This window comes from Choristoneura fumiferana, chromosome 5 (assembly GCF_025370935.1).
Source record: "Choristoneura fumiferana chromosome 5, NRCan_CFum_1, whole genome shotgun sequence".
Taxonomy (NCBI): domain Eukaryota; kingdom Metazoa; phylum Arthropoda; class Insecta; order Lepidoptera; family Tortricidae; genus Choristoneura; species Choristoneura fumiferana.
In genome coordinates this window covers 7,833,965-7,860,927 of record NC_133476.1, presented here as the reverse complement: position 1 = coordinate 7,860,927, position 26,963 = coordinate 7,833,965, and the positions used below count along the sequence as shown (strand labels likewise).

The 26,963-nt window shown below is 37.2% G+C and overlaps 1 protein-coding gene across 1 annotated transcript in view; it reads right to left on the bottom strand.

Annotated features, from left to right (window-relative positions):
- The window catches only part of LOC141428032 (ras-related protein Rap-2b), a 33,981-nt gene extending 8,100 nt beyond the window's left edge, over positions 1 to 25,881 (bottom strand). The window contains exons 1-2 of the mRNA XM_074087722.1: positions 25,685 to 25,881; positions 3,348 to 3,780 (exon numbers count right to left, since the gene is read on the bottom strand). Of these exons, the coding sequence (XP_073943823.1) occupies positions 3,348 to 3,780; positions 25,685 to 25,773 (522 nt within the window). The 5' untranslated portion in view covers positions 25,774 to 25,881. The remainder of the gene's footprint in view (positions 1 to 3,347; positions 3,781 to 25,684) is intronic.
- Between the last annotated feature and the right edge of the window lie 1,082 nt (positions 25,882 to 26,963).

The following is a 26,963-nucleotide window of genomic DNA, read 5'->3' as shown; positions in this document are numbered from 1 at the left end:
AAAAATAAAATATCTGAGTCGTATGACCGCAAATATCTTGCCGTTACCCACTAAAGGGTTAATAGCATGTTGCATTGAGGAGCACTAATACGGCCTTCACCGAGTATTATGGGAAATGTGTGTAAAGTGTGTAAATTTCATGTGTTTTTATGTACAATGAAGAGTTTTACAATACAATATAACCCAGTGTGTGGAGTTGCCGCCTCGCGGACAGCGTCCCCGTCATACCCGTATCCGAGACGTGGCCGCCACCGTAGCGGAAATTCAATCTCGCCCACACCACGAACGAATTGCAACTTGCCCCGTACATATAACACATCAGATAGCTGAAATGCTGGGCAACAGGTGAATATTGACTTTGACTTACTCCGTCGTTTCGTTTTACTCTATCTTTACTGAAAAGACGATTAATGGTGATTTAATAGGAGGATCTGTTTTAAGAAGAAATCTCCGTGTTTAAATAATTAATAGAATATTACATAATAGAATATTTAAGCCAATACAGAGCGCGCTATTTTATTATAGGGCCGCCTTCGAGGTATAATAAGAATAAGAATAAATTTTATTGAAACAGTCAATTTTATTTATTTATATAAGAGAACTAAAGACAAAGATTCATTTAATTCAATTATTTAGCAACTAACTCCTTACTTAATAATTTATTAGGATATTAAATCATTGACTTTTAATATGAAATAACAGATGGTGCTGTCAGTAACAGGAAATTCAGGTGTACACTATAAAATTGCTTCGCAAGTGTGTGCTGGTCTCCATCACCAAAAGGCTCGTGGTAAATTACAAATCTAATTACGCTCATAAATTCCGAAAAACTCAGAAGAACGAGCGCAGGTTTGAACTAAAATCTATCTATTTGAGAGCCCTTAAATGAAAACATAGGGTTAAACAGACATACCAATAACTAGGGAGTGATGATGATATTAACTAACTGAAATGCAATTTTTATATAAATGAGAGTTAACGAAAGAGAAGGTAATAACAGTCATAAATACACTTTTTTACGCGACTGTAACGAAGTTTTGTAATCCATACTAATATTATAAATGCGAAAGTTTGTGTGTTTCTATGTTTGTATGTTTGTCCGTCTTTCACATCGAAACGGAGCGACGGATCGACATGATTTTTGGCATAGACATTTTACGGGCCAGAGGGTGACATGGCTACTTTTTATCCCGGAAAAATGCACAGTTCCCGAGGGAACAGCGTGCGATAATCGAATTCCACGCGGGCGAAGCCGCGGAAAAAGCTAGTAGGTATATAATTTCAAAGAACTGCTATGTTTCGATATTAGAGATTCAAAAACAACTTTGCGTATAAATTTGGATTAAAAGCAACAAACGCAAAAAGACACGAATGACATATTTGAATTTGAAGACTGTAATTATGTTCGTATAAGATTTAGGCACATATGTGTATAATTGAGAAAACTAATTAGGGAAATGTTATCTGTATATTATGCCGTTTAATGCAAATAAAAAAAATCATTTCATTTCATTATATATACATAAGAACAAAGCGGTTGAATAACAAGCTGTTGGGCTAGATATTTTTCTAAGCATAAGCAACACCTTTATGATCGTACTTAACTTAATGAACTTAAGTAATAAAAGAAAGAAAAGAGCCAACTCTATCCCCAAATTACCAGGCCTTATCGTCATGAATATTGATAAAACTTTATTACTTCTAGACCAACTTAATCGGCTACAGAAAAGCATTGGAAGACATCTTTGCGGTCACGTACAAAACGTACTCGGATCTACGTGTGGGCAAGAACACTGATTTTGTTGCCTCTCTTTATCCGAAACGGTATTTATGAGCAATTAAATAAGAACGTTCCGTTTATCCAGATTAAGTTTGATCCTAAAACAACTCAAAATCCGTGATGTATTAACGTTGCTACAAATCAATATAACTACGTGCGTAGAGATAATTCATTAGCATATGGAGTTAATCCGTTGGTAGTAGGTAGGTACCTGTGTATTTTGTGTCCTTAGTTATTCGAAGCGTAACATTGCCGAAGGCTGACTTTATCAAATTAAACGTAACAGTACTTAAGTGGAACCCAGCTACGGCATATAGCCATTCGTGTGCTGGAGTGAAACTTTATTAATCAATTACGAACATAATTGAATAGTTTGCTTAGTTCCGACACAACGCAAACAATAATATTGGCGCATCAAATATCGCTACAAAAATGATTGACTCAGATCAATGTTTGTTGGTGGTATAGTTGTATGTACCGGGAGTTAGAGTCGCCTTCAGGGCTCTCGGGCCCCGTGATATTTGACTTGTTTGTTCTTCGCGCACCACTTTGTTGTTCAACTATGTAATTTCGCTTGTTACCTACGTCGTCGCATGAGCCTTATATATTGACTTTCCGTTTCAAAACTTGAAGGGAATCAATCGTGGCGTGTATTTTGTAGAACAGGCTATTTTTAGGCTACGCCAATTTCAAAATGGCTACTCCATTAACTATTAGGTACGAAAAATTAACGAGGACAGATTAAATTTAGCTGAACGAGTGAATCTAATGAAATCAAAATGTGGATAATATAGTTACTGAAGTTGAAATTCAATATAGTATTTGAATTTATTACAGTACATAAATCATTACCTGTTTCCAATCTAACGTATTTAACCTTCATATCAGCGATTTATCCGATCAACAAACAAAAATTGCGCAATGGAACAAAAACTCGACCGTTGAAATGAGTTTTGTTTTGTTAAACATAAATCATTCCTTTGAATTGATTTGCTGGAAAAACATTCCGGTGCGGTGAGGAAAGAAATTCATCACCATTTTTGTAGGAACACATTAATTACTGGCATAGAGCTATCGAAATTTGAAAATGCAAAATAATTTAGCAATACTTCCATGCCAGAAGTCTGTTATAGTTATAGTTGCTTACTACCGAGATATGACCACTTTGAATCCAAAATATAAAACCCTTTTATTCCCTAGGTATCTAACGGAAATTTTGCAAATATTCAGTCTTAGTGCACTTAAATTATGCTCGAGAAATACTTCGTTGGCTAAATTTCAACTCTTTACTAGCTTCAGTAGTTTAGGTGTGTTGTCTGACAATCAGTCATTCAGTCGTCAGTCAATTTACTCTTTTATACGTATAATAAATAACAGGATAATATAAAGTAGGTGCTCGTCTCTTCAGAAAATTTATATACCTCAGCCAAAAAGGGAAGAAAGCTAGTTATTTTGAATAGGAAAAAAAATATATTATTTAATGATCATCGGGTTTACTTTTACGTGCTAATGCCAGAACATACATTTTGAATTAAATACGTGTGATACGCGTATTTCTTATTATTACCTGTCTTGCTCCCGTTTCTGCTAAGTCAACCTTGTTCCCCACCACTACAATGGGCACAGCCGTGCTGGCCTTGGTCTCGTGAATTTGGTCACGAAGCGTTCTCACTTCAACGAAGCTCTCATTGTCAGTGATATCGTATACTAGGATGAAGGCGTCTGCCGACTGCATTGACAAAGCCCTCATTGCGGGGAACTCGTATGCCCCTGACGTGTCTAAAATATCCAGGGTCAACCTCACGCCGGCCACGTTAAAGTCGCCGTGGTGCATTTCCTCGATAGTTCGCTTGTACTTGGTCGAGAATGAATTGTACAGGAATTGCGTTATAAGCGAAGATTTCCCGACTTTAGCTGCTCCTAGCACTACTATTTTGTGACGCACGGCATTGTTGGTGAGGTTGGCACTACTGGAAACTGTTTCTTCGGTTCGCTCGGTCCTGTAACAAAAAATACAAACAATGATTTTCTTTGAAAAAATCCTTCTTTTTATTTACTGCAATAATATTTTGACAGTCGGTTTCTGTTCCATAGACGAGAAAAAAATCACACGTTCATACTATGTATTATTATCATTTTTGGATTTTTGTGTTCTATAATTCATTTTGTTTTTTTTTGTAGATAGATATATCTGATTTTATTTATCCTTGTTTAAGTAAGGTGTATCTATCAGTGGCGTGGAGAGCATATTTTCGTGACGGAGCCATTACTCAAACTCTGCCATAATTGTCGTCAGCGACGTCATGTAAAAAATTTGACAGCTACGAAAGGAATCAAGTTGTTACAGCGCCACGCTACAGCTATCTATCTACCATGGAATATATTATTTTGAATTTGTTTCAAATTCTTATAATATCAATACTAGTTTGTATAAGGGGAACCAAATATTTTCCGCGCATCTGAGCGTAAGTACATAGGTATGGATTCCCTGAGAAAACATGGAAACAGCCTACGCTTCGCAAACACATACAGCTCCAGTGACATGGGCTAGAAACGGAATAAATTACGTAATAAATTTAACGGCAACGTGTGGGACACATTTGTGAAGTGAACGATTATCATGCAAATCAGTCGTGCGTTCCGCGAAATATGGCGGCGTCCTTCGATAAAACCTCGCGAAAAGGCGACTAATGTATTCGTTAGGTAGATAAACAATGAGGGTACCCGGTTTCTTATCTAGCCAGGGCGGGTCCCTAAATTAAGTCACTGACAAACTATGTGTCTAACAATGTCATTATTTCTGAGGCGTGTTTGCTTCATTGAAGTATTAGAAAGCGGATACCGTGCCAAAATTAGTAACTGGTTTTCCAGTCTTTACGAAATAACCTATTTTGCATTAACTAACGCAAGCATGAACAATATTTGTCCTGTTACTGTGGTAAATTATGTTAAAAGTTGGTTGTTTTAATTTATGATTCGACACCTAATTTTTTTACCAACCTTCGCAACAAGTAGTAATGGCAGCAGCGGTTGTGGTACTCAAAATAATCTAAGAGTACACACCCTCATATTTCTGCAACTGTATGTGGCTTTTTTGAGCTCTATATAAGCTCATCCACTTTTGCACATTTATGTACAAACGTTAATGAATAACAAAATGGTAGCTATTCATCTCCTACATTTACCGGCTCTAAAATTAAAATGGACACATTGTGTCGTATTGAATTGAAGGATAAAACATTAACAATCCCTGCCGTAGCTTTAGTGAATTACCTTTTTGTCACTTCTATTTGGTGTCCACTGCTAAGCGTCCATTGTTCAAGTTAGTTACAATTACAATAGCACAATCAGCATGCATGTTGCACTCCAATTGAATCGTAGCTGTATTGAATAATCACTGGCTCTGCATTGTACGCCTAAAAGCCTCGTATTTGCATGACCACCACAATTTTCATGTTGACGGGCAACTAACTAAATATCGAAGCAGTAAAATCGGAATGGATCGTATGAACAAAGCGTGAACTCATGTTTGTGGCTGAGCATTATTAGAGTGAGTGTCCAAGCTCCATATTCTTAAAGAGTTTTAATCTAGCTGAATTACAAACCATTGTCTGGGCTGTTAATCACACTGATGGGCTTTAAGTACCCACTATAAAAGGAGTAATATCTCCTTTAAAAATGTAATTAATTTCCAGCTTGATTCATGACCGTTATTAGAATTACTAAAGCCATGGGTGTATTGTGTTTTTTTCACAAGCCATGAGTCAGTCTCAGTGCATATTGATCGGCAACGATATTTGCCGACTGATAAGCCAGCGGGTGACATGTGTGCCCAGGACATGATATGAGTATCTATCTGCGGTTATCGAGACTGGATTATGGTTGTCAACTTAATTGTGTGTTGCAAGAACTGTCGATTAGTTTTACGAAGGCTTCGCTAAAGAGTAAAACATACACTCAGAAGCACATTTAACCACCCACCCTTTTAAGTGGCATTTCGTTTAATGTATGTTTATATTATGTAATCAAAATTCAAACCGAAAAGATGCGAATACTCAAAAATCAATTGTGTATGAATAATTGACTGTTAAGTTAAATTCGACAAAGAGGTCGCCCGAAGAATCCAACTCGGATGAGTAGCGTTCGGGAAACTTCTTAATATCTTTTCGTCCAATATTCCGCAGTGCCTGAAGACTAGAGTAACATAAAAATTATCATGATGATTAATGACTTAATAACTAACATGCAACAGGTCCGAAAGAGAGCGCGAGAGAGCGCGAGCGAGAGAGCAATGTTTGGACTTTCTTTGCACGATAGAATCCGGAATACGGAAATGCGCCGAAGAACTAAAGTCACCGATATAGCTAGAAAAATATGCAAGTTGAAGTGGCAATCGGCGAGCCACATCGCACGAAGAACAGATAACCGTTGGGGGAGAAAAGTCCTCGAGTGGCGACCACGAACCGGAAGACGAAGCGTTGGCAGGCCTCCCACAGTTGGACTGACGACATCGTGAGAGTTGCGGGAAACTGGTGGATGTAAGTGGCGAGTTGTCGTTCATTGTGACCTTCTAAGGGGGAGGCCTTTGTTCAGCAGTGGACGTCTTCCGGCTGATGATGATGATTAAAGGCGATTTAATGAAGAAGACGAAAATTCTCAAAAAATATGCAATTAATCTTCATCCAGAAGCTCATTTCATTCTATGAATTTTCTTAAGATTCAACTTTGTTTTTTGCCGCATCTTGTAAATATGTCCAACGGACAAGCAATGAGTTTTCAACATCTCTAAGATAATTAAGCATCTCAAAATACAAAATTCACTCATTATTTATTCAGGGTGTTAGGTTAAGTCAGGGAGCGAAGTTTGTGACTTCATTATTCTCTTACGCGAATCGTTTTAATTAAATTTTGCTTGTCTAAATCATTTGAGTTCTTATCGATCGGCAACATTAATTTGAATTTCGGCGAGCTCTTTCATTGTGTCAAGCCATAAAAAGGTAACATAATTATTAATCGTCAGTACTGTCGAATAAAAAAAAACAAGAGTTAGAATGAAAAACAAAAGCAAGCGGTCGAAAAAGGCTCTAGTAATTATAATAACACTTTAGCGAATGTTTTGTGAGGGGTGTTCTTCTATTTGTTGAAGTAGAACAATATCGTCTGGAGAGGAAAAGAGGGACATTCATCTGTCGTATTCTGTAGCTCCGAAAAGGCTGGCTCACAATAACCACTTTACGAGCGCCGCTTTATCTGCCAGCGGGCGGCACCATATCAATTTTATTGACCTATTGTAAGAGTAATCGACGTATATCGCCAAGGTATATTTTACATTTCCGATATATATTATTCTGAGTATATTCTGTGATAACACTCAAACAACAAAGTTAATTGTTCGGATTAAGTTCCAACAATTAACTTTGTCGCATGAGCGCCTACTTTTGCGGATCAAAATCAAGTTTGTCAGTCAACTAACACGGTTGTTTTGGAATCCAAAATCAAAAAACAACAACATTTATTTTCAGCTCTTTATTTGCGACGTAAAATTTAACGATTTACTTACCAATTCACGCGGTAACGACACAGAGAATTGGCAATTTATCATTCAAAACGACGTTATTGCCTTATGATTGGTTATTTGGAGTCTTTTTGTATTTTTTATTTCAACTCCAAATTTGTTACTTTTACGGGTATCCCGTGAAACCATATCGAAAATACAAACTGAGACATGGATGCACAGAAAAACCAGAAAAAGAGACCAGCGCTGGGAATCGAACCCAGGTCCTCAGCAATCCGTGCTGCGTGCTATAACCCCTACACCACCGCTGGACAGGAATTTAGACACGAATTTTTCCTATGCATACATATCTCAGGTTGCTTATTTCTACTACGCTACTTATGCAGCAGCACTAGCGACATCTATGTTTTCGCTCTCATCGAGAGACGTCACATTCTATCGGAACCAACCGCTCACCCAGACAAGAGATGTCGCTACTAAGCAATCAAATTATGATTGGTTATTTGGAGTCTTTTTGTATTTTTTATTTCAACTCCAAATTTGTTACTTTTACGGGTATCCCGTGAAACCATATCGAAAATACAAACTGAGACATGGATGCACAGAAAAACCAGAAAAAGAGACCAGCGCTGGGAATCGAACCCAGGTCCTCAGCAATCCGTGCTGCGTGCTATAACCCCTACACCACCGCTGGACAGGAATTTAGACACGAATTTTTCCTATGCATACATATCTCAGGTTGCTTATTTCTACTACGCTACTTATGCAGCAGCACTAGCGACATCTATGTTTTCGCTCTCATCGAGAGACGTCACATTCTATCGGAACCAACCGCTCACCCAGACAAGAGATGTCGCTACTAAGCAATCAAATTATGATATGTAAAAGTATTTACGGGTATCCCGTGAAACCATATCGAAAATACAAACTGAGATATGTATGCATAGGAAAAATTCGTGTCTAAATTCCTGTCCAGCGGTGGTGTAGGGGTTATAGCACGCAGCACGGATTGCTGAGGACCTGGGTTTGATTCCCAGCGCTGGTCTCTTTTTCTGGTTTTTCTGTGCATCCATGTCTCAGTTTGTATTTTCGATATGGTTTCACGGGATACCCGTAAAAGTAACAAATTTGGAGTTGAAATAAAAAATACAAAAAGACTCCAAATAACCAATCATAATTTGATTGCTTAGTAGCGACATCTCTTGTCTGGGTGAGCGGTTGGTTCCGATAGAATGTGACGTCTCTCGATGAGAGCGAAAACATAGATGTCGCTAGTGCTGCTGCATAAGTAGCGTCGTAGAAATAAGCAACCTGAGATATGTATGCATAGGAAAAATTCGTGTCTAAATTCCTGTCCAGCGGTGGTGTAGGGGTTATAGCACGCAGCACGGATTGCTGAGGACCTGGGTTCGATTCCCAGCGCTGGTCTCTTTTTCTGGTTTTTCTGTGCATCCATGTCTCAGTTTGTATTTTCGACGTTATTGCCCCATAGAATCCAACGTGAGGTAAATATATTCATGTAGAAATGAAAACCGAACAAAGCTTGTTCATACGTAGGTACGTATTGTATGACAAATTCGTTCAGCGTAAGTTTTCCCTCGGCTTAGCTAGCTCGTATGCTATAACTTGCTCGCATTTCCTAGATAAATCTTCCATTTTCCCGTTATATAAACTATGTGATCCCGCTCTACGCCGTAAACTAGCCGGTCCAATAGTTGGGACGTGATAAATCAAACAAATAATCAAATTCACTTTTATGTTTTAGCTAAAATGGGGAAGAGTTTTATTAACCAAAAATTATTTATTCGTTTTAAAGTTGGTTTGCTTAAATATTGTTATGTGTTACAATTATAATTATAAACCTACGTATTAAAAGCCGTGGTAGCCTAGTGGTTTGACCTATCGCCTCTCAAGCAGAGGGTCGTGGGTTCAAACCCCGGCTCGCACCTCTTGAGTTTTTCGAAATTCATGTGCAGAATCACATTTGAAATTTACCACGAGCTTTGCGGTGAAGGAAAACATCGTGAGGAAACCTGCACTAACCTGCGAAGCAATTAAATGGTGCGTGTGAAGTTCCCAAACCGCACTGGGCCCGCGTGGGAACTATGGCCCAAGCCCTCTTGTTCTGAGAGGAGGCATGTGCCCAGCAGTGGGACGTATATAGGCTGGGATGGTATTTAAAGACCATCTTAGTAAAACTTCTTATTCAAATCGTCACTACTTTGAAAAAATGTTGTATCTCAATTTAATACATCAACAAAATTGACTCTTGAAATATTCATAAAGTTCACTTAGTAAAATTATCGACTTTGAGATACGGGCTTTTTTCAAAGTAGTGACGAAATAAAGAAAAAGAACATTGAAAGATAGAAAATTCTAACTAATTGTAGCTCTCCTTGCATTTTAAAATTTTTATACCTTTTTTTCTGAATTTAGAGAAATTCGAAATCGGAATTTTTGAATTTGCCCGGTTTTATGTAGTTCAGTTGTCATTTGATTGCGTCAAAAGAGTTAAGAGAACTTAGATGGCATTTGGCATGGAGAACCTGAGAAGAACATACTTAACATACTTTTTCCCCGGAAAATTGTGTTTGTTTGTTTATACTCTTTATTGTACCAAAAGGAAATAAATACAAAAAGGTTAAAATAAAGTGTTAAGTACAAATGCGGACTTATCCCTGATGGGATCCCTACCAGTCAACCGTTGGTAGAGTAGAGCAATCAAAATAAGGATCGAAAAATAGAACAAAACATTTAAATAAATATAAATGCCCCAAATATACAATATGCAATATTGATAATACATTTTCATTCTCATTCATTGATTGATTTCTCGATGAGGGCTACGGCACAGATGTCGCTAGCGTCACTGCTTAAGTGGCTAAATAAAAAACAAACAAGCTGAGATATGAGGTGCATAGGGGAAATTCGTGTCGGTACCGTTGACCATCAGTGGTGTAGCGGTATAGCACGCGGTACGGAATACCGAGGACTTGGGTTCGATTCCCAGTGATGGTCTTATTTTTATAGTTTTTCTGTGAATCTATATTTCAGTTTGTATTTTCAATTTAGGTTTTACGGGATGACCGTAAAAGTAAAAATTTGGAATTGAAATAAAAAATACAAAAAGATTCCAAAAAACCAATCTTAATATGCAATATGTCAAGCATTCATATATCTGTAACTAAATACAAAACAAATAAATACAAACATTACATACAATACATAAATAACACAGGTATAAAGGATAATCAAATCATTCATTGCATAGTAGCTGTGAACGAATTCTCGAATTCGAAGTCGTGAGAATAAGAGGGCTTGGGCCGTAGCTCCCACACGGGCCCAGTGTAGATTGAGAACTTCACACACACCATTGAATTCTTTCTTAGTTATGTGGAAGTTTTCTCACGACATTTTCCTTTTCCGTATAGCTCAAGTTATATTTCTGAAAAACTCAGAGGCGTGAACCTATGCTTCAAATGCGATAGGTCAAACCACTAGACTATTACGACTTTTTTTTTTAATTTCGTAAATAATACAGTCTCAATCAAATACATAATTCTAGTTTCTTCGTCACTCATTATGCACACACGAGACTATAATGTTTTCGAAGTACAGCGCCTTGCCGGCGCCAACTTATATTCCTCTGAATGCACGCAGCGGCTTCCTTTTCAGAACACCCCTATCATAACAATAAGCAATGACATAACATTTATTTTCAAAAACGAATTCGGCCACTTAATGGTTCTACATAACAACGCCCATTTTTCCTTCCCTATTTTCTGCTGAAATACAATTAGGATTTAACACCGCTATTAATTAAACGCAGGCGTGATAAATGAACAAATTAACAGCAGAGCTTACGTTATTAATCGGCTCAATTGATGTGGCTGTTTCGGTTTGCCTGCTAATACGAAGTGTGCCGAGTCTTCGTAGACATTGCTAGAGCCGTAAAATTCGAACTATGGATGGTTGAGGCAAAGTTTGAGAAAGTTTGCTCATGTTGTGAGCCTGATTCGAAGGCAGATTAAACTTGTTAGCGAGTTGACAATAAAGCTACGATTAATCCCACGTTCCCTGAGAGTAGCTAATTAATGTATTTTATTGCGTCTCTCTACGAGTGAGGAATTTGTTTTGTGCTATTTATTACGTTTTGTTTGCCTTTATTTAGTTAAAAAAACAATGATATTTAAACATTTGGCAACACATTTATAGTATTATATAAGTTTAGACCTTACCCGTACTTCACACGTATAATTAGACAGTTAAATTGAAATTCCGCAATTTTACTGAATTCTTATGGGGATTCCCAAAAATTACATTTTTGTGGCTTTAAAAACACTCGTGCAAATTTTTATGATTCTAAACTCAGCGGTGGTAATTTCAAGATTTGTTTCCATCCCCGTGGGGATGTTGTAATAAAAAGTAGCTTATGGGTTACCTATTCCAGACGTTCAGCTACCAACGTATAAAATTTTATCCAATTTCGTCCTAAAATTTTAGCGCGATGAAGTAACAAAATACACACTCACAAACTTTCGCTTTTATAATATTAGTAGGATAACGAGGGCCTGGGCCCCTAAGGCAGTCCAGTTGGTCATTCCGATGGCACGTTATATCAGAAACAATGCTAAAAGCCGACCATTAGGTATCACTCTCGCGTTAGGCGTCGCCATAAAGCTCACATGTGGGTTTTCAGCACAAACTGGTCGTTAAAATTGACATTCGCGGCGTGGTTCAACACGGTACGTGATACCACATTATATGATGCTTACACCAGAATTAAGGCGAGGCATTGGAAAGAGCGCACTTTAAAAAAAGGCAAGTTTATGAAGGTACGAGAATTTGTTACAATAATGTATTGCTCTCCCTCAATGCGATACCAGGTCAGTAACTGTAAGAAACTTAAATTTTTCGCCTCTAAGTTATTTTATGTCCTAATCAACTAATATTCTAATTATGATTGTGAGTATGTTGGTTTGTTACGGTTTTACTGCAATATTCAACCGATTCGTGATGAACTTTGATAATGGAGATTAGCGTTTAACCAATCATTCGGTTTTGGTTTAAACTTTCGTGGTAATACATATAATTAGTTATTTATTTGTTACGTAGTTATTATAATAATGTTTTATTTTACATTAATATAAACCTTTTTCAACGATCACAAGAGCACTACTCATAATGAAAGCTATAAACTATTTTTTCAAGGTCATATTATGATAAATATTTTTCAACTAGATAAACAACTAATTATACGTACAGTATCACACGCTCAAACGGACAAGAAAAGTCTGAAATTTCAACTTCCCTACTGATTCAGAAAAGATTGTAGTGAGAAGTGACCTTTCCAGTAGCGAACTGAGGCGGCTAAGTAAGGTAAACGTACGAGTGCTCGTAGATGTCCCAATGGTTGGCAAATTAGTCTTACGTAATTGCAATACGTAATTATCGCTTGTTGTAGAATTATTAACAAAATTATAATTGCCACTGGTGGTTTGGCTTTTGTCCAGATGTTAGAGTTTAACATCTGATAGCATGGATGAACTCTGATTTAGTTCGAAACGCGTCAGCGTAGTGTGGTTACGGTGATATTTAGGTTTTTGTGACTTGTGTGTGTCTTACAGTGTGGAGGAGCTGCATAAAGACACATTTGCTGCATGACGTAGCTATTGTAATGTCGCGGGTGAGCAAAACAATTGTTTATAGTTTACTAACCGTTACCCGCGACTCCGTCCGCGTAGATTCCGGTTTTCACTATCCCGCGGGAACTATGCAATTTTCCGGGAAAAAACTATCCTATGACCTTCCCCAAGATTCAAACTATTTGTATACCGAATTTCATCCAAATTGATTCAGCGGTTTAGACGTGATGAAGTAACAAACAGACTTACAAACTTTCTCATTTATTAAATTAAGTCGGATTGTTATGGACCTCCGCAAAGTAACGCCTGATTCAATAAATTATTGAAAATAGAATTAAAATAAATATGACTTTTTCAAATGACTTAAGATAAGGTAAACGTAAGAGTGCTCGTCACGGTCCCAGTAGTTGGCGTCTTTAATCTTATGTCATTAGCAATAGAGATGACAGCAGGGTGTCGTCTATTGGGCATTGGGCGTCTGTCGAGCACTCGGACTTTTAGCTTAATTAAGTTTTTTATGATGTGATTTATTATCGCATTCTTGTTCGACCAAAACTAGATGATAATAAATTTCAAGAATTTAGTTAGGTTTCATCAGGTTAGTTAAACAAAACAAAATTCATTTATTTTTTGTGTGCCTCGTAGACTTTTACATCCCTTTACAGAAAGTGAGGTTGGTGAGCAGTCATTACTCCGTCAGGTAGAAAATAGCACATTGTGTGGCCTCATATTACTGTCGGGCGCCAGTCGTGTGGAACGATAATGGAAGGGGTTGAGGACGCCATTAAAAAAAGTTAAGCTCAATAGTTGCCTACATACTTTGACCTTTGGGATGCCTAAAGTGAATTTGCTGACAGAGTTTGCTTTTGTAAATTTGACGCGGGAACGAATAGGATTTTTTTATAAAAGAGCTTGTACATTACATAAATAAGTTCCGTCCTTGATGAAACCTATTAATAATGTGTGCTCATGTCGAAAATAGAATTTTTTAACGTTCAGTTAAGCTTAGGTTTCCGTACCCGTAGGTATCAATAGGTAATTTTTCATTTCTGTAGAAAAAAAAAGGTATACCTAAAATAGCGATACCAACGAAATTTATCTGAATCTTAACTTTAAAATTACCATCATCCATCATCATAACAGCTGATGAACGAAGATATTCAAGGCAGCTCGCATCCAACTGATTCCTGTGACCTTTACCAAATCGTCGGTCCATTTTGTTGAGGGACACGCTGCATCTTCCAATTATCCTTAAGCCCTAGAATGCTCTACTCACTGCAACTCCCTGCTGTCACGTCAAAATGATGCACTTATTATTATCAAATCTTTCCCCAAAATAAATAATACTAAGCCGCGTAGTATTTTTTTATCGCTATCCCGAGAAAACTATGCAATTTTCCGGGATAAAAACTATCCTATTTCCTTCCCGAGGACTCTAACTATCTGTATAGCGAATTTCATCCAAATCGGCTCAGCAGCTTAGATGTGATTAAGTAACAAACATCTAAATATCCAAACATTTTCACAAACTTTCACATTAATAATATTAGTAAGAGAGGATCTTTCTTTAACGTGTGAACTCCGTAGACTATTATCTCTTGCTACAGCGTAGCACAGCTACGTGAAATCTACGCTATTCGTAGCAGTTTCTTCGGCGACGATCAAACGTGACACTCATGGCACTCATCGTGAGTTAGCATAGTTGTAATATAGGAGACTCATGCAGCATTGTTAAAGTTCTTCTACAGACAAATAAACTGAATCGCGTACCAGGGTGAAACCTTTGTGCTATTGATGTTCCATACAACTGCCAAAGACTCATAGCGAAATTGATTATGAATCATACTAATGTAGGTGCGCTTCCTGAGGCTTCGAAGATTAATTAAAAAGGATTTTAGAGGCACACGAACGTAATAATAAAATAATATCAAAAGGGAAAGTATTAACAATAAAATATGAACTGTAGGAAAATTGAAAATAATAGGTAACACGTAATAAATAGAGCTCTGCTCAGGACCGCGCCGCCGGAAGGAGGGCAGGAGTGTGGCGTGTGGCTCTGCTCCTTGGCCGGCCTTCTGGGTAATTCAAATGATTTCAAACCGTCGCGCAGTTCCACGCGCCGGTGTGCATATGTTTTGACACTATTGCCAACACGTGGAACCGACTGTGGCTAGGAAGGTAATGGTAAATTCCTCAACTTTACGGTCTCGACAGTATTTAATTTTTGAACGGAATGATTTAAACAATATACTACATTTTAATGATCCTAATTGCGTCACGTTTCATCATCATCATCATTCCAGCCTATATACGTCCCACTGCAGGGCAGAGGCCTCCTCTCAGAACAAGAGTGCTTGGGCCATAAGTTCCCACGCGGGCCCAGTGCGGATTGGGAACTTCACACGCACCATTGAATTGCTTCGCAGGTTTGTGCAGGTTTCCTCACGATGTTTTCCTTCACCGCAAAGCTCGTGGTAAATTTCAAATGTAATTCCGCACATGAATTTCGAAAAACTCAGAGGTGCGAGCCGGGGTTTGAACCCACGACCCTCTGCTTGAGAAGCGATAGGTCAAACCACTAGGCCACCACGGCTTTTACGGCGTCACGTTTGTTATTGGTTAAATAGCTAAATATGCCAATTGCAAGCAGACTGTAACGTCATACACACCTCTGAATACTAACACCATCTACCGATATTTCACTTGGCAAGAAGCACTCATCAGAATCATTGTATTTTATACGTTTAAAATTTCACCTTGTGTCTACAGCCGTTCAACTATCAAAGCAACGATCACCACGACAAAAAATACATTTTCAAATATGCCAAAGAACACGCTCTCCAATTTATATTGTATTCAGCTACTGTGTGTGCGTATGTTAGCAAGGAGACTAGTCGACAGTTCCAGTTGTGGGAAACTTCCATCAATCAGGCTGTCATTGATTCGTATCTTATGAACGAGATTAGATTTTTGGTAGACAATAAATTATTGCCGGTATTATTATGAATGTTTTCGATGAAATCTGGTTGTGAAAGTATTTTTTTGCGATCATTTTATTTTCGACAAATATTAGAATGGTATAAGTAGGTAATTTAATACAGTGCGATGAACTTTGTAAAAATATGGTTTGAAATCAATCCATCTCATTATGTTTTGAAAACGAAAAGAGGCTTTAGGTGTACTTAAAACGTGGTTTATATTATTGTGTAATTTTTGGACCTATATTTCAACATCATCATCATCGTCGTATAGGACGTCCACTGTTGGACTAAGGCCTCCCCCATAGATCTCCAGTTGCCTAGGTTGGAAACGGCTTGCATTCACCGTGAACCCGCGACTTTAATCAGGTTATACGTCCATCTCGTTGGTGCACGCTGCGCTTGCCGATCCGCGGTCTCCACTCGAGAACCTTTCGGCTCCAGTGACCATCTGTTCCCCGTGCTATATGGCCTGCCCATTGCCACTTCAACGAGCTAATTCGCTTGGCTATGTCGGTGACCCTTGTTCTTCTACGTATCTCCTTACCTCCTCCACGGACCTATATGTTTGTTCATTTTACCCACTTCCAGTGGTTTAATTGACTTGAATTTTAGTGTACTTACCTATGTAAGTTGGATGACAATGCAAGTCTACAAAAAGTACAGTCAGCAAAAAATTTGTATTTTTTTTTTTATTTTGAACAGAAAGTTATTGGCGTGTATGTGGTATGACCGAAAAGAAAACTTTTAAGCGTCCAAGTGTATATTGGAAGTACATCGATTGTACGCAGCCAAATTCCGATTCAAACAAGTTTTGGCCGGGCTTGGCTATAAAAAGGCACGCACTGCAATCACAACTTATCAGGGTGTGTCATTTTGGACTCTTGCCAATTCTCTGAGCTTAACCTAAAATGCGTAGTCGGTCAATGACCTACATACAGTATTTAGAGACCTGCAGTGATACTTGGAATGCATTAAACAAATATCCATAGAAAAGGAAAATATTGTGTGTAGGTAGGTACGTAAATTTAGTTATTATTTTAATAGTATTAAAAAAAGGAGGGAAAACCGTATATTCCTTTGAAAGCTACGATGCTACAGACAAACAAACAGATAAACATAGGAGTCAATTGATAACACCTCTTTTTCGGGAGTTAAAAAACGCTAAAGTACTGTTCAATGACTGTCATTATAAAATTTAATATAGTCATTAAAAAACGACAGTAGGTACTTTTTTAAGCAATTTTTTGCGAATTATTCAACTTTAAAGTGCAAATTTTCATTAAAATCGAGCGCCCCCCCTCTAAGATCTAAACCGGTAGGTGGATGGTAGTAAGAATATAACGGCAAGGTTTCCTTGAGAATTATTAGTAGTTTTACTCTTAAATAGCAGCCTAAGGTATAAAATATACCTAAACTTGGAAGATTCCGTATAAAATACGAACTCCTTAGAAAAATATTACTTAATTTTTTCGTAATGGCTACGGAACCCTATTTTGGGCGTGTCCAACACGCTCTTGGCTGGTTTTTTCATGTAAAAATTACCTTATTCTCAGAAAACAGCTTTGGTTAAGTTACATGAGTTTCTTGTCACTTTGCCACTTGCAAGTTCAACGTACTCGACACAACCCGCGATGCTGCGGTTACATTCGCAATTATTATGCTAAAGTATAAACGTAACGAGTTGTCGTCACACAATGAGTGTCATATCAGCTTTGTACAAGCTTTGTATGATAATCGAACCGAAAAATACTTCATGTAAGTAAACACATCGCCACCTTAAAAGGTACGTACTTACCTAATATTCTTATATTAGTCACTTGTAAATAACTAACAACCTTTTATAAGCAAGAATCGCGATAAAAGGTCTTTGAGATTTACTTTACGTTGGCGGAAGTAGGCCAGTTTCTTCCCACGTAAAAATTCAAACTTTCGGCGCTAAGTAAGAAATATTCACACGGTCTGCTACGTAAAGCGACGCAACGCGTAAGTAGGCTGTAAATTGCAAGTGGGTTTAACTCAATTATTTAAATGTTGTAATTTGTTCCTATTGCGATAGAATAATATGTTTTCGATAAATAAATAATCTACTTAATTACAGTGCCATGTCGCCTACGAGCTATCGTTTGAAGCTGATATTTTTCTGGGTATAAATTATTCTGTATCAAAGCAAATTACTGACAAACAGAGGATGCTCACTATCCAGTCTTAATGGTTGAAGTAAATTTTGTTAAGCAGAAATCAGGTGCCAAATTAGTAAACCTAATCCAAGTTTTCTCGATCACGCCAAATACCTATTTTCTAGTTCATTTATAATCATAATTTAGTTTTATAATTGCGCGTGTATATCAGCTCGCCCATAACTTGTAATCCCCTCTAACCTAACCTACCAACCTCCCATTCAACATCACACTTTATATTATTTGATGCACTCTTATTACTTATCCTACCAGCCCAACCAAAGCCCAACCAGATCATCTGTATTAATAAATATAATATTAATATATTTGAGTTCAGCAGCTTAGAAAAGTTATTAAGTATTCAGCCATAGTAGGTACACAATGCTTTAAGTACTTAAATCATTTCTTCAGCGTGATACTATTTAAATCGCTTAGAGAAATTGAATTACACCTGATATAGGACTTAAAGTAGCTTAATAAATAATGAGATCACAGTACTCTCAAGTACGTCGTATTGTTGCCTTAATCTCTACTGGCAAGGCACGAATGTTCTCGTACTAAATGTGTTTTAAACCCTAATCATGTTACCACAAAAAAGATGGCTAAATATAATTATGTTCAACACATGTTAGGTCTTTTATAAATGACAGTTTACGGTCATAAACTTGTATTGCAGTTTTTGGGGATTCCTTATATATTCTACTACCTACGACTGTCACAAAGGTTGTACGTGAAGTGAAACTCGTTTGCGGACGTGTTGCTAAAATAACTTTATGCAGTACTGCGGTATCTTAGATTTCCCTAAGGAACGGAGAGTTTCCGGGATAAAAATAGTAGGTATATTATGGTATTTCACTAGTTAGTTAATATACGTGCACTTGTAAAACAAAAAAAGAAAGAAAATACATTTATTCACAATCACAACACAAGACACAACAAACACGACACGACAAAGACGACGTTCAAAAATCCCTAACTATTCATAGTTTTTTTAATGTATTTTATGTCTTTTTGTTTTGTATAATTTGAATTTTACTGCGCATTGGTGTCTAACTGTAATGCTGTAATTTTTTGTTGGAATAAATAAATAAATAAATGTCTCATTCATTGCGGTTGTGAATCGGACACTGGCTCAGCATAACGCTGAAGCGTTAATAAACAACCCAGCGCTGATTTTGACCCTCGGACCGCTACAAAGATACTCGTATACTACACAGTTTTACTACTACATAAGATACATACATAAATAGATATCTTGTATGTAAGTATGTTCTTATTTAAAACAAATAAAATTAAACCAGTTCAATCAGGAATCTTATGTCGAAAAGCTCCTGATTTCGGGCTTGATCATTCACTCCCCATTTATTTTTACGAACAAAGCTTTTTTGATCAACGAAAAACAAAAGGTTATTAGTTTACACGCCGATAGACTAATTTTGGAACAATGTCTCGGCTATATTATAACGGCTGTGCCCTCCGCCGGTGTCGGTCGAAGCCCTGATGCCTTTTAAAAAACATTAATTCCGGATGAATGGGCGATAATCAAAAGTCGCTGAAAGGAGGTGCGTCGTTGGCGGTTTTATTTTCACATAAATGGATAGTTCACAAACCCACTGACGCGTCAGCTGACGCAGTAGCCTATTCCACTGCACATTAACCAAGAATGTTGACTCAGAGCTTTCATGTGATTTTTTAATAAATTACAAAAAATAAACGGTTTAATTCACGGTTATAAGGAGGGAATGGTCTGACTTGTTTCGATCTTTTCGGAAGGTGGATTTCATAGGTGCTCAGTGCGGGGCGCCACCGTCGTGAACGCACTCACCTGTGAAAAAGACCTTCCGAAACGATCGAAACTAGTCGAACCGTTTCTGACTTATAATCGTGAGTTCAACCGTTTAACTTTATAATAGGCACTCGTAGATTCACAATTGTCGAAAAAAATCTTAAAATCACTAAAGTACTTTGTATGCGCATCTCTTCGTTTTTTGTCAAGAATCGTGTTCAAGTGGTTGTCATAACATAGAATAAGAAGCATCACATCGCGTGCGTAATCGTGAAGTGTGTACGATTCTTCAAGCTTCATAAATAAGTACATTTCACCCAGCGATGATATCACTGTAGGCTAAGAGGCACTTGAAATGCGTGATAGTGTTGAATACCGCCAGGTACAAAGCTGTTTGGCTCACATTACTCATGCTGCTAGTGTGCCTGTGTACCGCTAAAAATACAAACTGCGCTTAGTTTTGCATACTACTTCCACCTGCGGCTTCTTTCACCACTTTGAGCACGCAATCTTTGCCTATGGGTACGTATTATAATGTATAAATTTGAAATACATATCGGTCAAAATACATACAGTTAAAATATCGAAAATTGGAAAATATAATGGTTAAAATAAATAATACCTAATCAAAATTCATAAAGCACGTTTCTCATATTGGTCAAAATACATACAATTAAAATGACTAAGTTCACAATGTATATGTGCAGAATATTTTATATAGAATAAGAATATATGCGCAATACTTCTAAATTGCTACTCTTATGAATATAGAGTATTCTGTATTGTGGGAATCATTAATATTTATTTATCTACACCCATATAGTAAATCCTCAATTATGCGTTCAAAAACCATAGGTAATGATGGTAATGACACGTGCAGCAGCAGGTCGTCGCGCGCGCCGCGGGCGCAGCTCGTGGGGCAGACATACCTACCTAGTTCTCGTTAATGCAGGTCATTCTCAATGGTTCTTGAACACATGATAGAGGATTTAATATATGGATATAGATAAAATATTGCATGCAACTGTACATAATTAGGCCTTAAAACACTCATGTGACCCTATTATGAAACTCGGCTACGCCTCGTTTCATAAACCCACACTCGTGTTTTAAGGACCCCTATTACGATACAGTTGCATAAAATACTATTATTACTAGCTTTTGCCCGCGACTTCGTCCGCGTGGAATAGTAATTCTGGGAATTATTAATTTTTTTTCGGATACCTATTCTGACAATAACACCTACATATAGAAACTTCTGCGGTTTAGTGAAAATAAAATATTTTACTATACCATTTCTTTTGTTTTTCCATTTTTTGGTAAAACATAAATATTTGGCGGGTAGTCACACTTAAGCGATACAACGTGTATTATTTTACCCTGCTAACACACCAATTGACCTAGTCCCAAAGTAAGCTTAGCAAAAGCTTGTGTTATGGGTACTAAGCAACGGATAAATATACTTATATTGATATAGATACATACTTAAATACATATTAAACACCCAAGCCCCGAGAACAAACATTCGTATTTTTCATACAAATATCTGCCCCGACACGGGAATCGAACCCGGGATCACACACCCGGGACGGGATACATGTTTCCGATAAATATACTTAATATAGTAATTTGCTTGCAATTATGAATTGGACCGCAAGAACAAATGTTTTTTAGGGTTTTAAAAGATAAAAAATTGAAATCTTATAGGATCACTTTGCTGTCCGTCCGTCCGTCTGTCCGTCAAGACCCTTTATCTCGGAAACGCGCGGAGGTATTAAGTTGAAATGAAAACCTTAAACTCAGGTCTACAGTCCCATGAGCTGAGAAAAAATTAAACATCGAAATTTTGATTGCTTTGACTTAGAAGTCAAAGCAATCAAAAGCTACAATCGCCTTAACCGAAGAATTAATGGCTTCTTCCGGCTGTTCTAGAAACTTGAAATTTTGTATGAAGGTTGATAAGATCAATAAGAAAAATCTGAAAATCATAATATTTCATGTCTGGCTGTCCTTGTCAATAAGCCATCTAAAATTACCTTACATTTCATACATTTTGCTTAAGAGAGGGGCTCTGCTAACACTGGATATTCAAAAAAAAACGACTCGCATTTAATCGTTTTTTTTTTAGTTCACATCAAATACCCAAACACAAAGATTCGTCGATTTATCTTCGATATTGACGACCTTCCATATAAACTTTCATCCCCTATCTCATCCTGCCATAGGTAGAATTAAAAAAAAACAAATATCTTTTTGTATCTCATTAAATGCGTAAATGCCGAGTTTCATGGATTCATCGCTTTATCTCTGCTGATTCTGACGGTGTTACATAATCTTTCATCCCCTCACAGGTAAAATTTTCAAAAACGCTCGAACAAATATCTACCAAGTTTCATAAAGAACCATCGATTTATATTCGATAATGACGATCTTCCATGTAAACTTTCATCCCCTATTTCACCCCCTCACAGGAAGAATAAAAAAAATGCTCGAACAAACATCTATTTCTGTATGTGTATCTATTTTTATCAGACAATAAACCATTCTTATTCTTATTCTTATTTATCTCTTATTACGCGCTCGAGTGGCAAGTTTAATAAAGATTCATCAATTTATCTTCGATAATGACGACCTTCCGTATAAACTTTCATCCCCTATTTCATCCCCTCACAGGTCGAATTTTCGAAAAAGCTCAAACAAATATCGATTTATTTCTTGTTGAGTGCCTAAATGCCAAGTTTCATGGTTTTATCTTCGACAGCAACGAACTTCCAGCATACAAACTTTCATCCCCTATTTTTATGTTCTTTCCCAAGGTCTATTCTATCTCTGTACCAAATTTCATCAAAATTGGTTCAGTGGTTTAGGCGTGAAAGCGTAACAGACAGACAGAGTTACTTTCTCATTTATAATATTAAGTATGAATAAGAAATGATGAAAAGTGATCTAAAGAAAACGCCAGAAACTTGAGTCTTACATATGATCATGAAGATGTGTTTAAAATGCCGTATTTACATACACTGCGTCTTGAAGTTAATCTTATGTTAATGTTCCCGTATATTGGTCGGTGTTCAAAGTTTATGGCATCAAAGGCGCGTGACTTTATTTTTAGTGAACAATCCTATCAAAAAATCTTTACAGAGGTGTTCAATCAAAATAATGCAATAATTTTAAGACATCATATTATTATGGTAGAGTTTACTTCTAAAGGTTGAAAATTGCAGTAGTACTAAACAAACACCCTGTCGTACCTACCTATATCCTGCGATATCAGTGGCTATAAGCAAAAAGATTATTTTTTTCTACAAGAAAAACTGACTGTACTACATATCAACCCGTATCAATCGGCTTGTAAATCACACGTCATGTAGGTATCTCTCAGCAAATGCTGATTCGGCGAACGTGCCGAAAACTATTTCTGATAAAAATACGATACGAAGGTATCCGACGTGACCTTTCTCAGGCTTTAGTTAACGGTCGTGTTGCTCGTGTCACGTATCCTTGGCCTGTTATACGATAATTCAAAGCTTAAACTGGTAATGGTAATACTATACTCTCTGTATTTCACACTCACACACACACACACACACACACACACACACACACAAACACCACGCCTGTATTCCCAAATGGTAGGCAGAGCACACGAAATGTTATCGCTTCGGAGCCACTTTTAGCAATTTTAGGTTTTAAGTTTTACAAAAACGGTACAATAGTGACAGGTTGCTAGCCTGTCGCCTACGGTATACCTTAACCTATATCCTCAGTTGCCTCTAACGACATCCACGGAAGAAATGGAGAGGTGTAATTCTAACGCGACACCACACGGCTCTGTATTTCACTTTAGATTAATCATGCAAGACAATTTGTTTGTTTGTTTTTACTCTTTATTGTACAAAAAGGAAACACAAAAAGATTAACACAGAGAAAAGTGCAAAGTACGAGTACGCATCCCTGAAGGGTCCCAGTCAACCTTGGAGTGGTAGAGAGGAGAAATTGATTAGATCTCGAAAAATAGAGCAAAAATAAATATTGAAATATATATTTCTATTCAGCCAATGGTACTTAGAAATACCTCTAGCCTAGACTTAGATCATCGATCTGAAATTAGGTTCCAGACTTTGTAATAAGCGCAAAGAGCTATAGATTAAATTATGACGTCAATACGAATTTTTAATGACAATTAATATTGTAGTGGTATAGCAGAAGTAATTTTAATCCCGGTGTCAGGGTATATCTGAAATAAAATCTTGTCAGTCAAATTTGTCCCACTTTTAGTAGTTTGATTGAAATCTAGTATGTATACACTGTGTAGGTCGTGTGATAATGAAAGGAGATTCAGCAAACACAGCTTTGTATTGGAGTTTTATTTTTTAGTTTAACTTATTCAAAGCTTCAACACCATGCTAATATTTGCTTTCACGTTTTTTCATTCTCCTATTTTTTTAATTAGGTAAGTCTGTATATTTTTACCTGCAACCATTTAATCAATCATTTAAAAGAAATATTATAAAAAGGACAATATAGAAAAGGACATAATAAAACTTGTGAAATCTAAGTATCTATTTTAAAATAGATACTTAGATTTCACAAGTTTTTAAAATTAGTAAAATTTGAATTTTTGCAACATACATATTTTTGCAACATACAAATTTTTGTAACATACATATTGTTTTACAACGCTGTTTCGCTGCGCCCCGATCTAATTTTGCAAGGGACCGTCTTATCCCTAACTTTTTGGGTTCAGTAATTTAAATAATTCATAAATTGGTAATAGAATTAACATAAATTATAACTCTGCTTTAATTTGCAAAATTTTGCATGGTTAAGTAGAGTTTTCTTGCATAGGTACAATGTAAGTTCAGTATTTCAGTTGAAAGTAGTAACTCAGCAATTCGTAAATCCATTTAAGTACATTACGTTTTCGTACTGTCTTCCAGCCCTTTTTCTATTGTTATTTAGGAATGAAAAAACGAACAATTGTTCGGGATAATTGTTAAGAAATAAACCCAGAAATTGTCTACAGTAAACCTTTAGCAAAGGAATCGTTTGAAAAGGTAGAGAATTACGTGTTTTTGTTGAACTTCTATGTGAAATTGTAGCAAATTGCCGGATAACGAGCGTGCCTCAAAGACGAGCCTCCACAATACTCCGGCGGACACGCCGCTGGATCACACGCAATCAAATATGAATCTGCTTTCAGTTTCCAAGTTAACTTCCCCATGTGTATTCGCCATTAATCTTGTCAGTGTCCTTCTTTTGTTTTCGTATCTATTGAACGTACAGTTACCAGCACCAATATCTGACACAACAAGCGTGCATAAATATCTGATACGACTCTATTTCTAGGGCCGGAAGGACGTGTCTGATATTTTTGCACGCTCTGCTGTGGCAGATATTAATGCTGGTGACTGTACACAATGCAGATATGCGAGCACGCACGCAGCAGCAGCAATCCAAGCCGCGGAAATAGAGGCTACTCGTATTTATTACTACGTCGTGAAAAATGATAACACTAACTATGCGGAAATGGGCGGATAAAATATTAACAAGGAGCGTAGCTTTATTTACTAACACCCTCTACTTCAGAGGCTTAAGTTACAAGCGTATTATGTACGAGCTACAAAGAACTATCAAAGAGTGGGGCTTAATTTCTTAAGCGTCTAAACTTTTGATCTGACTTCGGACAATACCGTGCGTCGAGCCCTAAAATTGAATATCTACGCTCCCGCTACGAGATGCGCTCGTAGACCCACTACAACGATCGTAGCATTAACATAAACAAATTTAAAAAGAATACCTGTGCGGCCTCCTTTCGTCTTCGTGTTCCTCCTTCAAGAAGGATGGTTGCAAGCTGAACCTGCGGCGGAATTGGTGTCGGCCCTTCATGTTGGAGTTGTCACTTAGCACATGTTTATCGGCGCACTGAATGTTTTGAGAGGCGCGTAAGTTGCGGGCGAGCAGCGGGCGACGGCGTGCGCAGCGCCGAGCGGTCGGGCGGCGAGTGCGGCGCCCGGCCGCGCCGTGCCGTGCCGTGTCACGGCAACTACGCGCCCGCGGACAGATGCGCAACACCCATCAAACATAAAGTTAGGGATGAAGATGCGCAAGGCTACGCAGTTTGTTATTATCCGACAATGGCAAAGCCAAAAGGTGAGTTACGCTTTTAGCCGTGTAGGTACGTATGTTTTTAAAGTAAAAACATACAGAAAACTGTTATAGTTAACAGCTGTTGCTTGAGACTGTCTACGAAGAATTCGTTTATCGTTATCTGGGAACTATAAACTATGTCCTTGCGGGGATCACACACTATGTCTATATCGAACATTATGTCAGATCACTACCTACCTATAAGTTCGGTATTCCCTTGACTTGTCTAAAAATGTTTTGCCTAATTTCACTTTGTCTAACAACTTTTACTGTAATGAATAGTTTGTCTAAAGTCAATTTCTATACTTTCATTATTCATAATTTTTATTTTGTCGAATTTTCATTTATACTAAGTGATCATTTGCATAACTCTTATTTTGTCGATTATTATTTTAACGAAAATTTACTTTGTCTATTCTTATTTTAACTAATCATCATATAGCCGAATAACGTTTTAACTAATATCATTTGCATAACTCTTGTTTTGCCGAATATTATTTTATCAAAAACTCACTTTGTCGATTCTCATTTTAACTAATCATCATACAGCCGAATAACGTTTTAACTAACATTGGATTGTCTAATATTGAATTATCATAATATTTGTTTTGCTTACTAACGTTATACCTAATTTTGGTACCTATATGATTATTATAAAAAAGGTCAATTAGGTAGGTTAAAATTGAAATAAATCAATCCATAATATTCTACTAATTTTTTATTTGGTTCAAGCAAATAACAATACTAAACATACAGGGAATAGGTACGACGACGAGCGAAGCGAGGAGGAGCGTTAGGTAGAACTGCGACCCTACAATGCGCGAGCCGAGCGAGCGAAGCGAGCGTGCCGCGGTAGCGGCCGGCGAAGCGCCATAACCGATTTAATTTTATAATACTACACTTTTTAGAATTAACTAACGTTATCATTA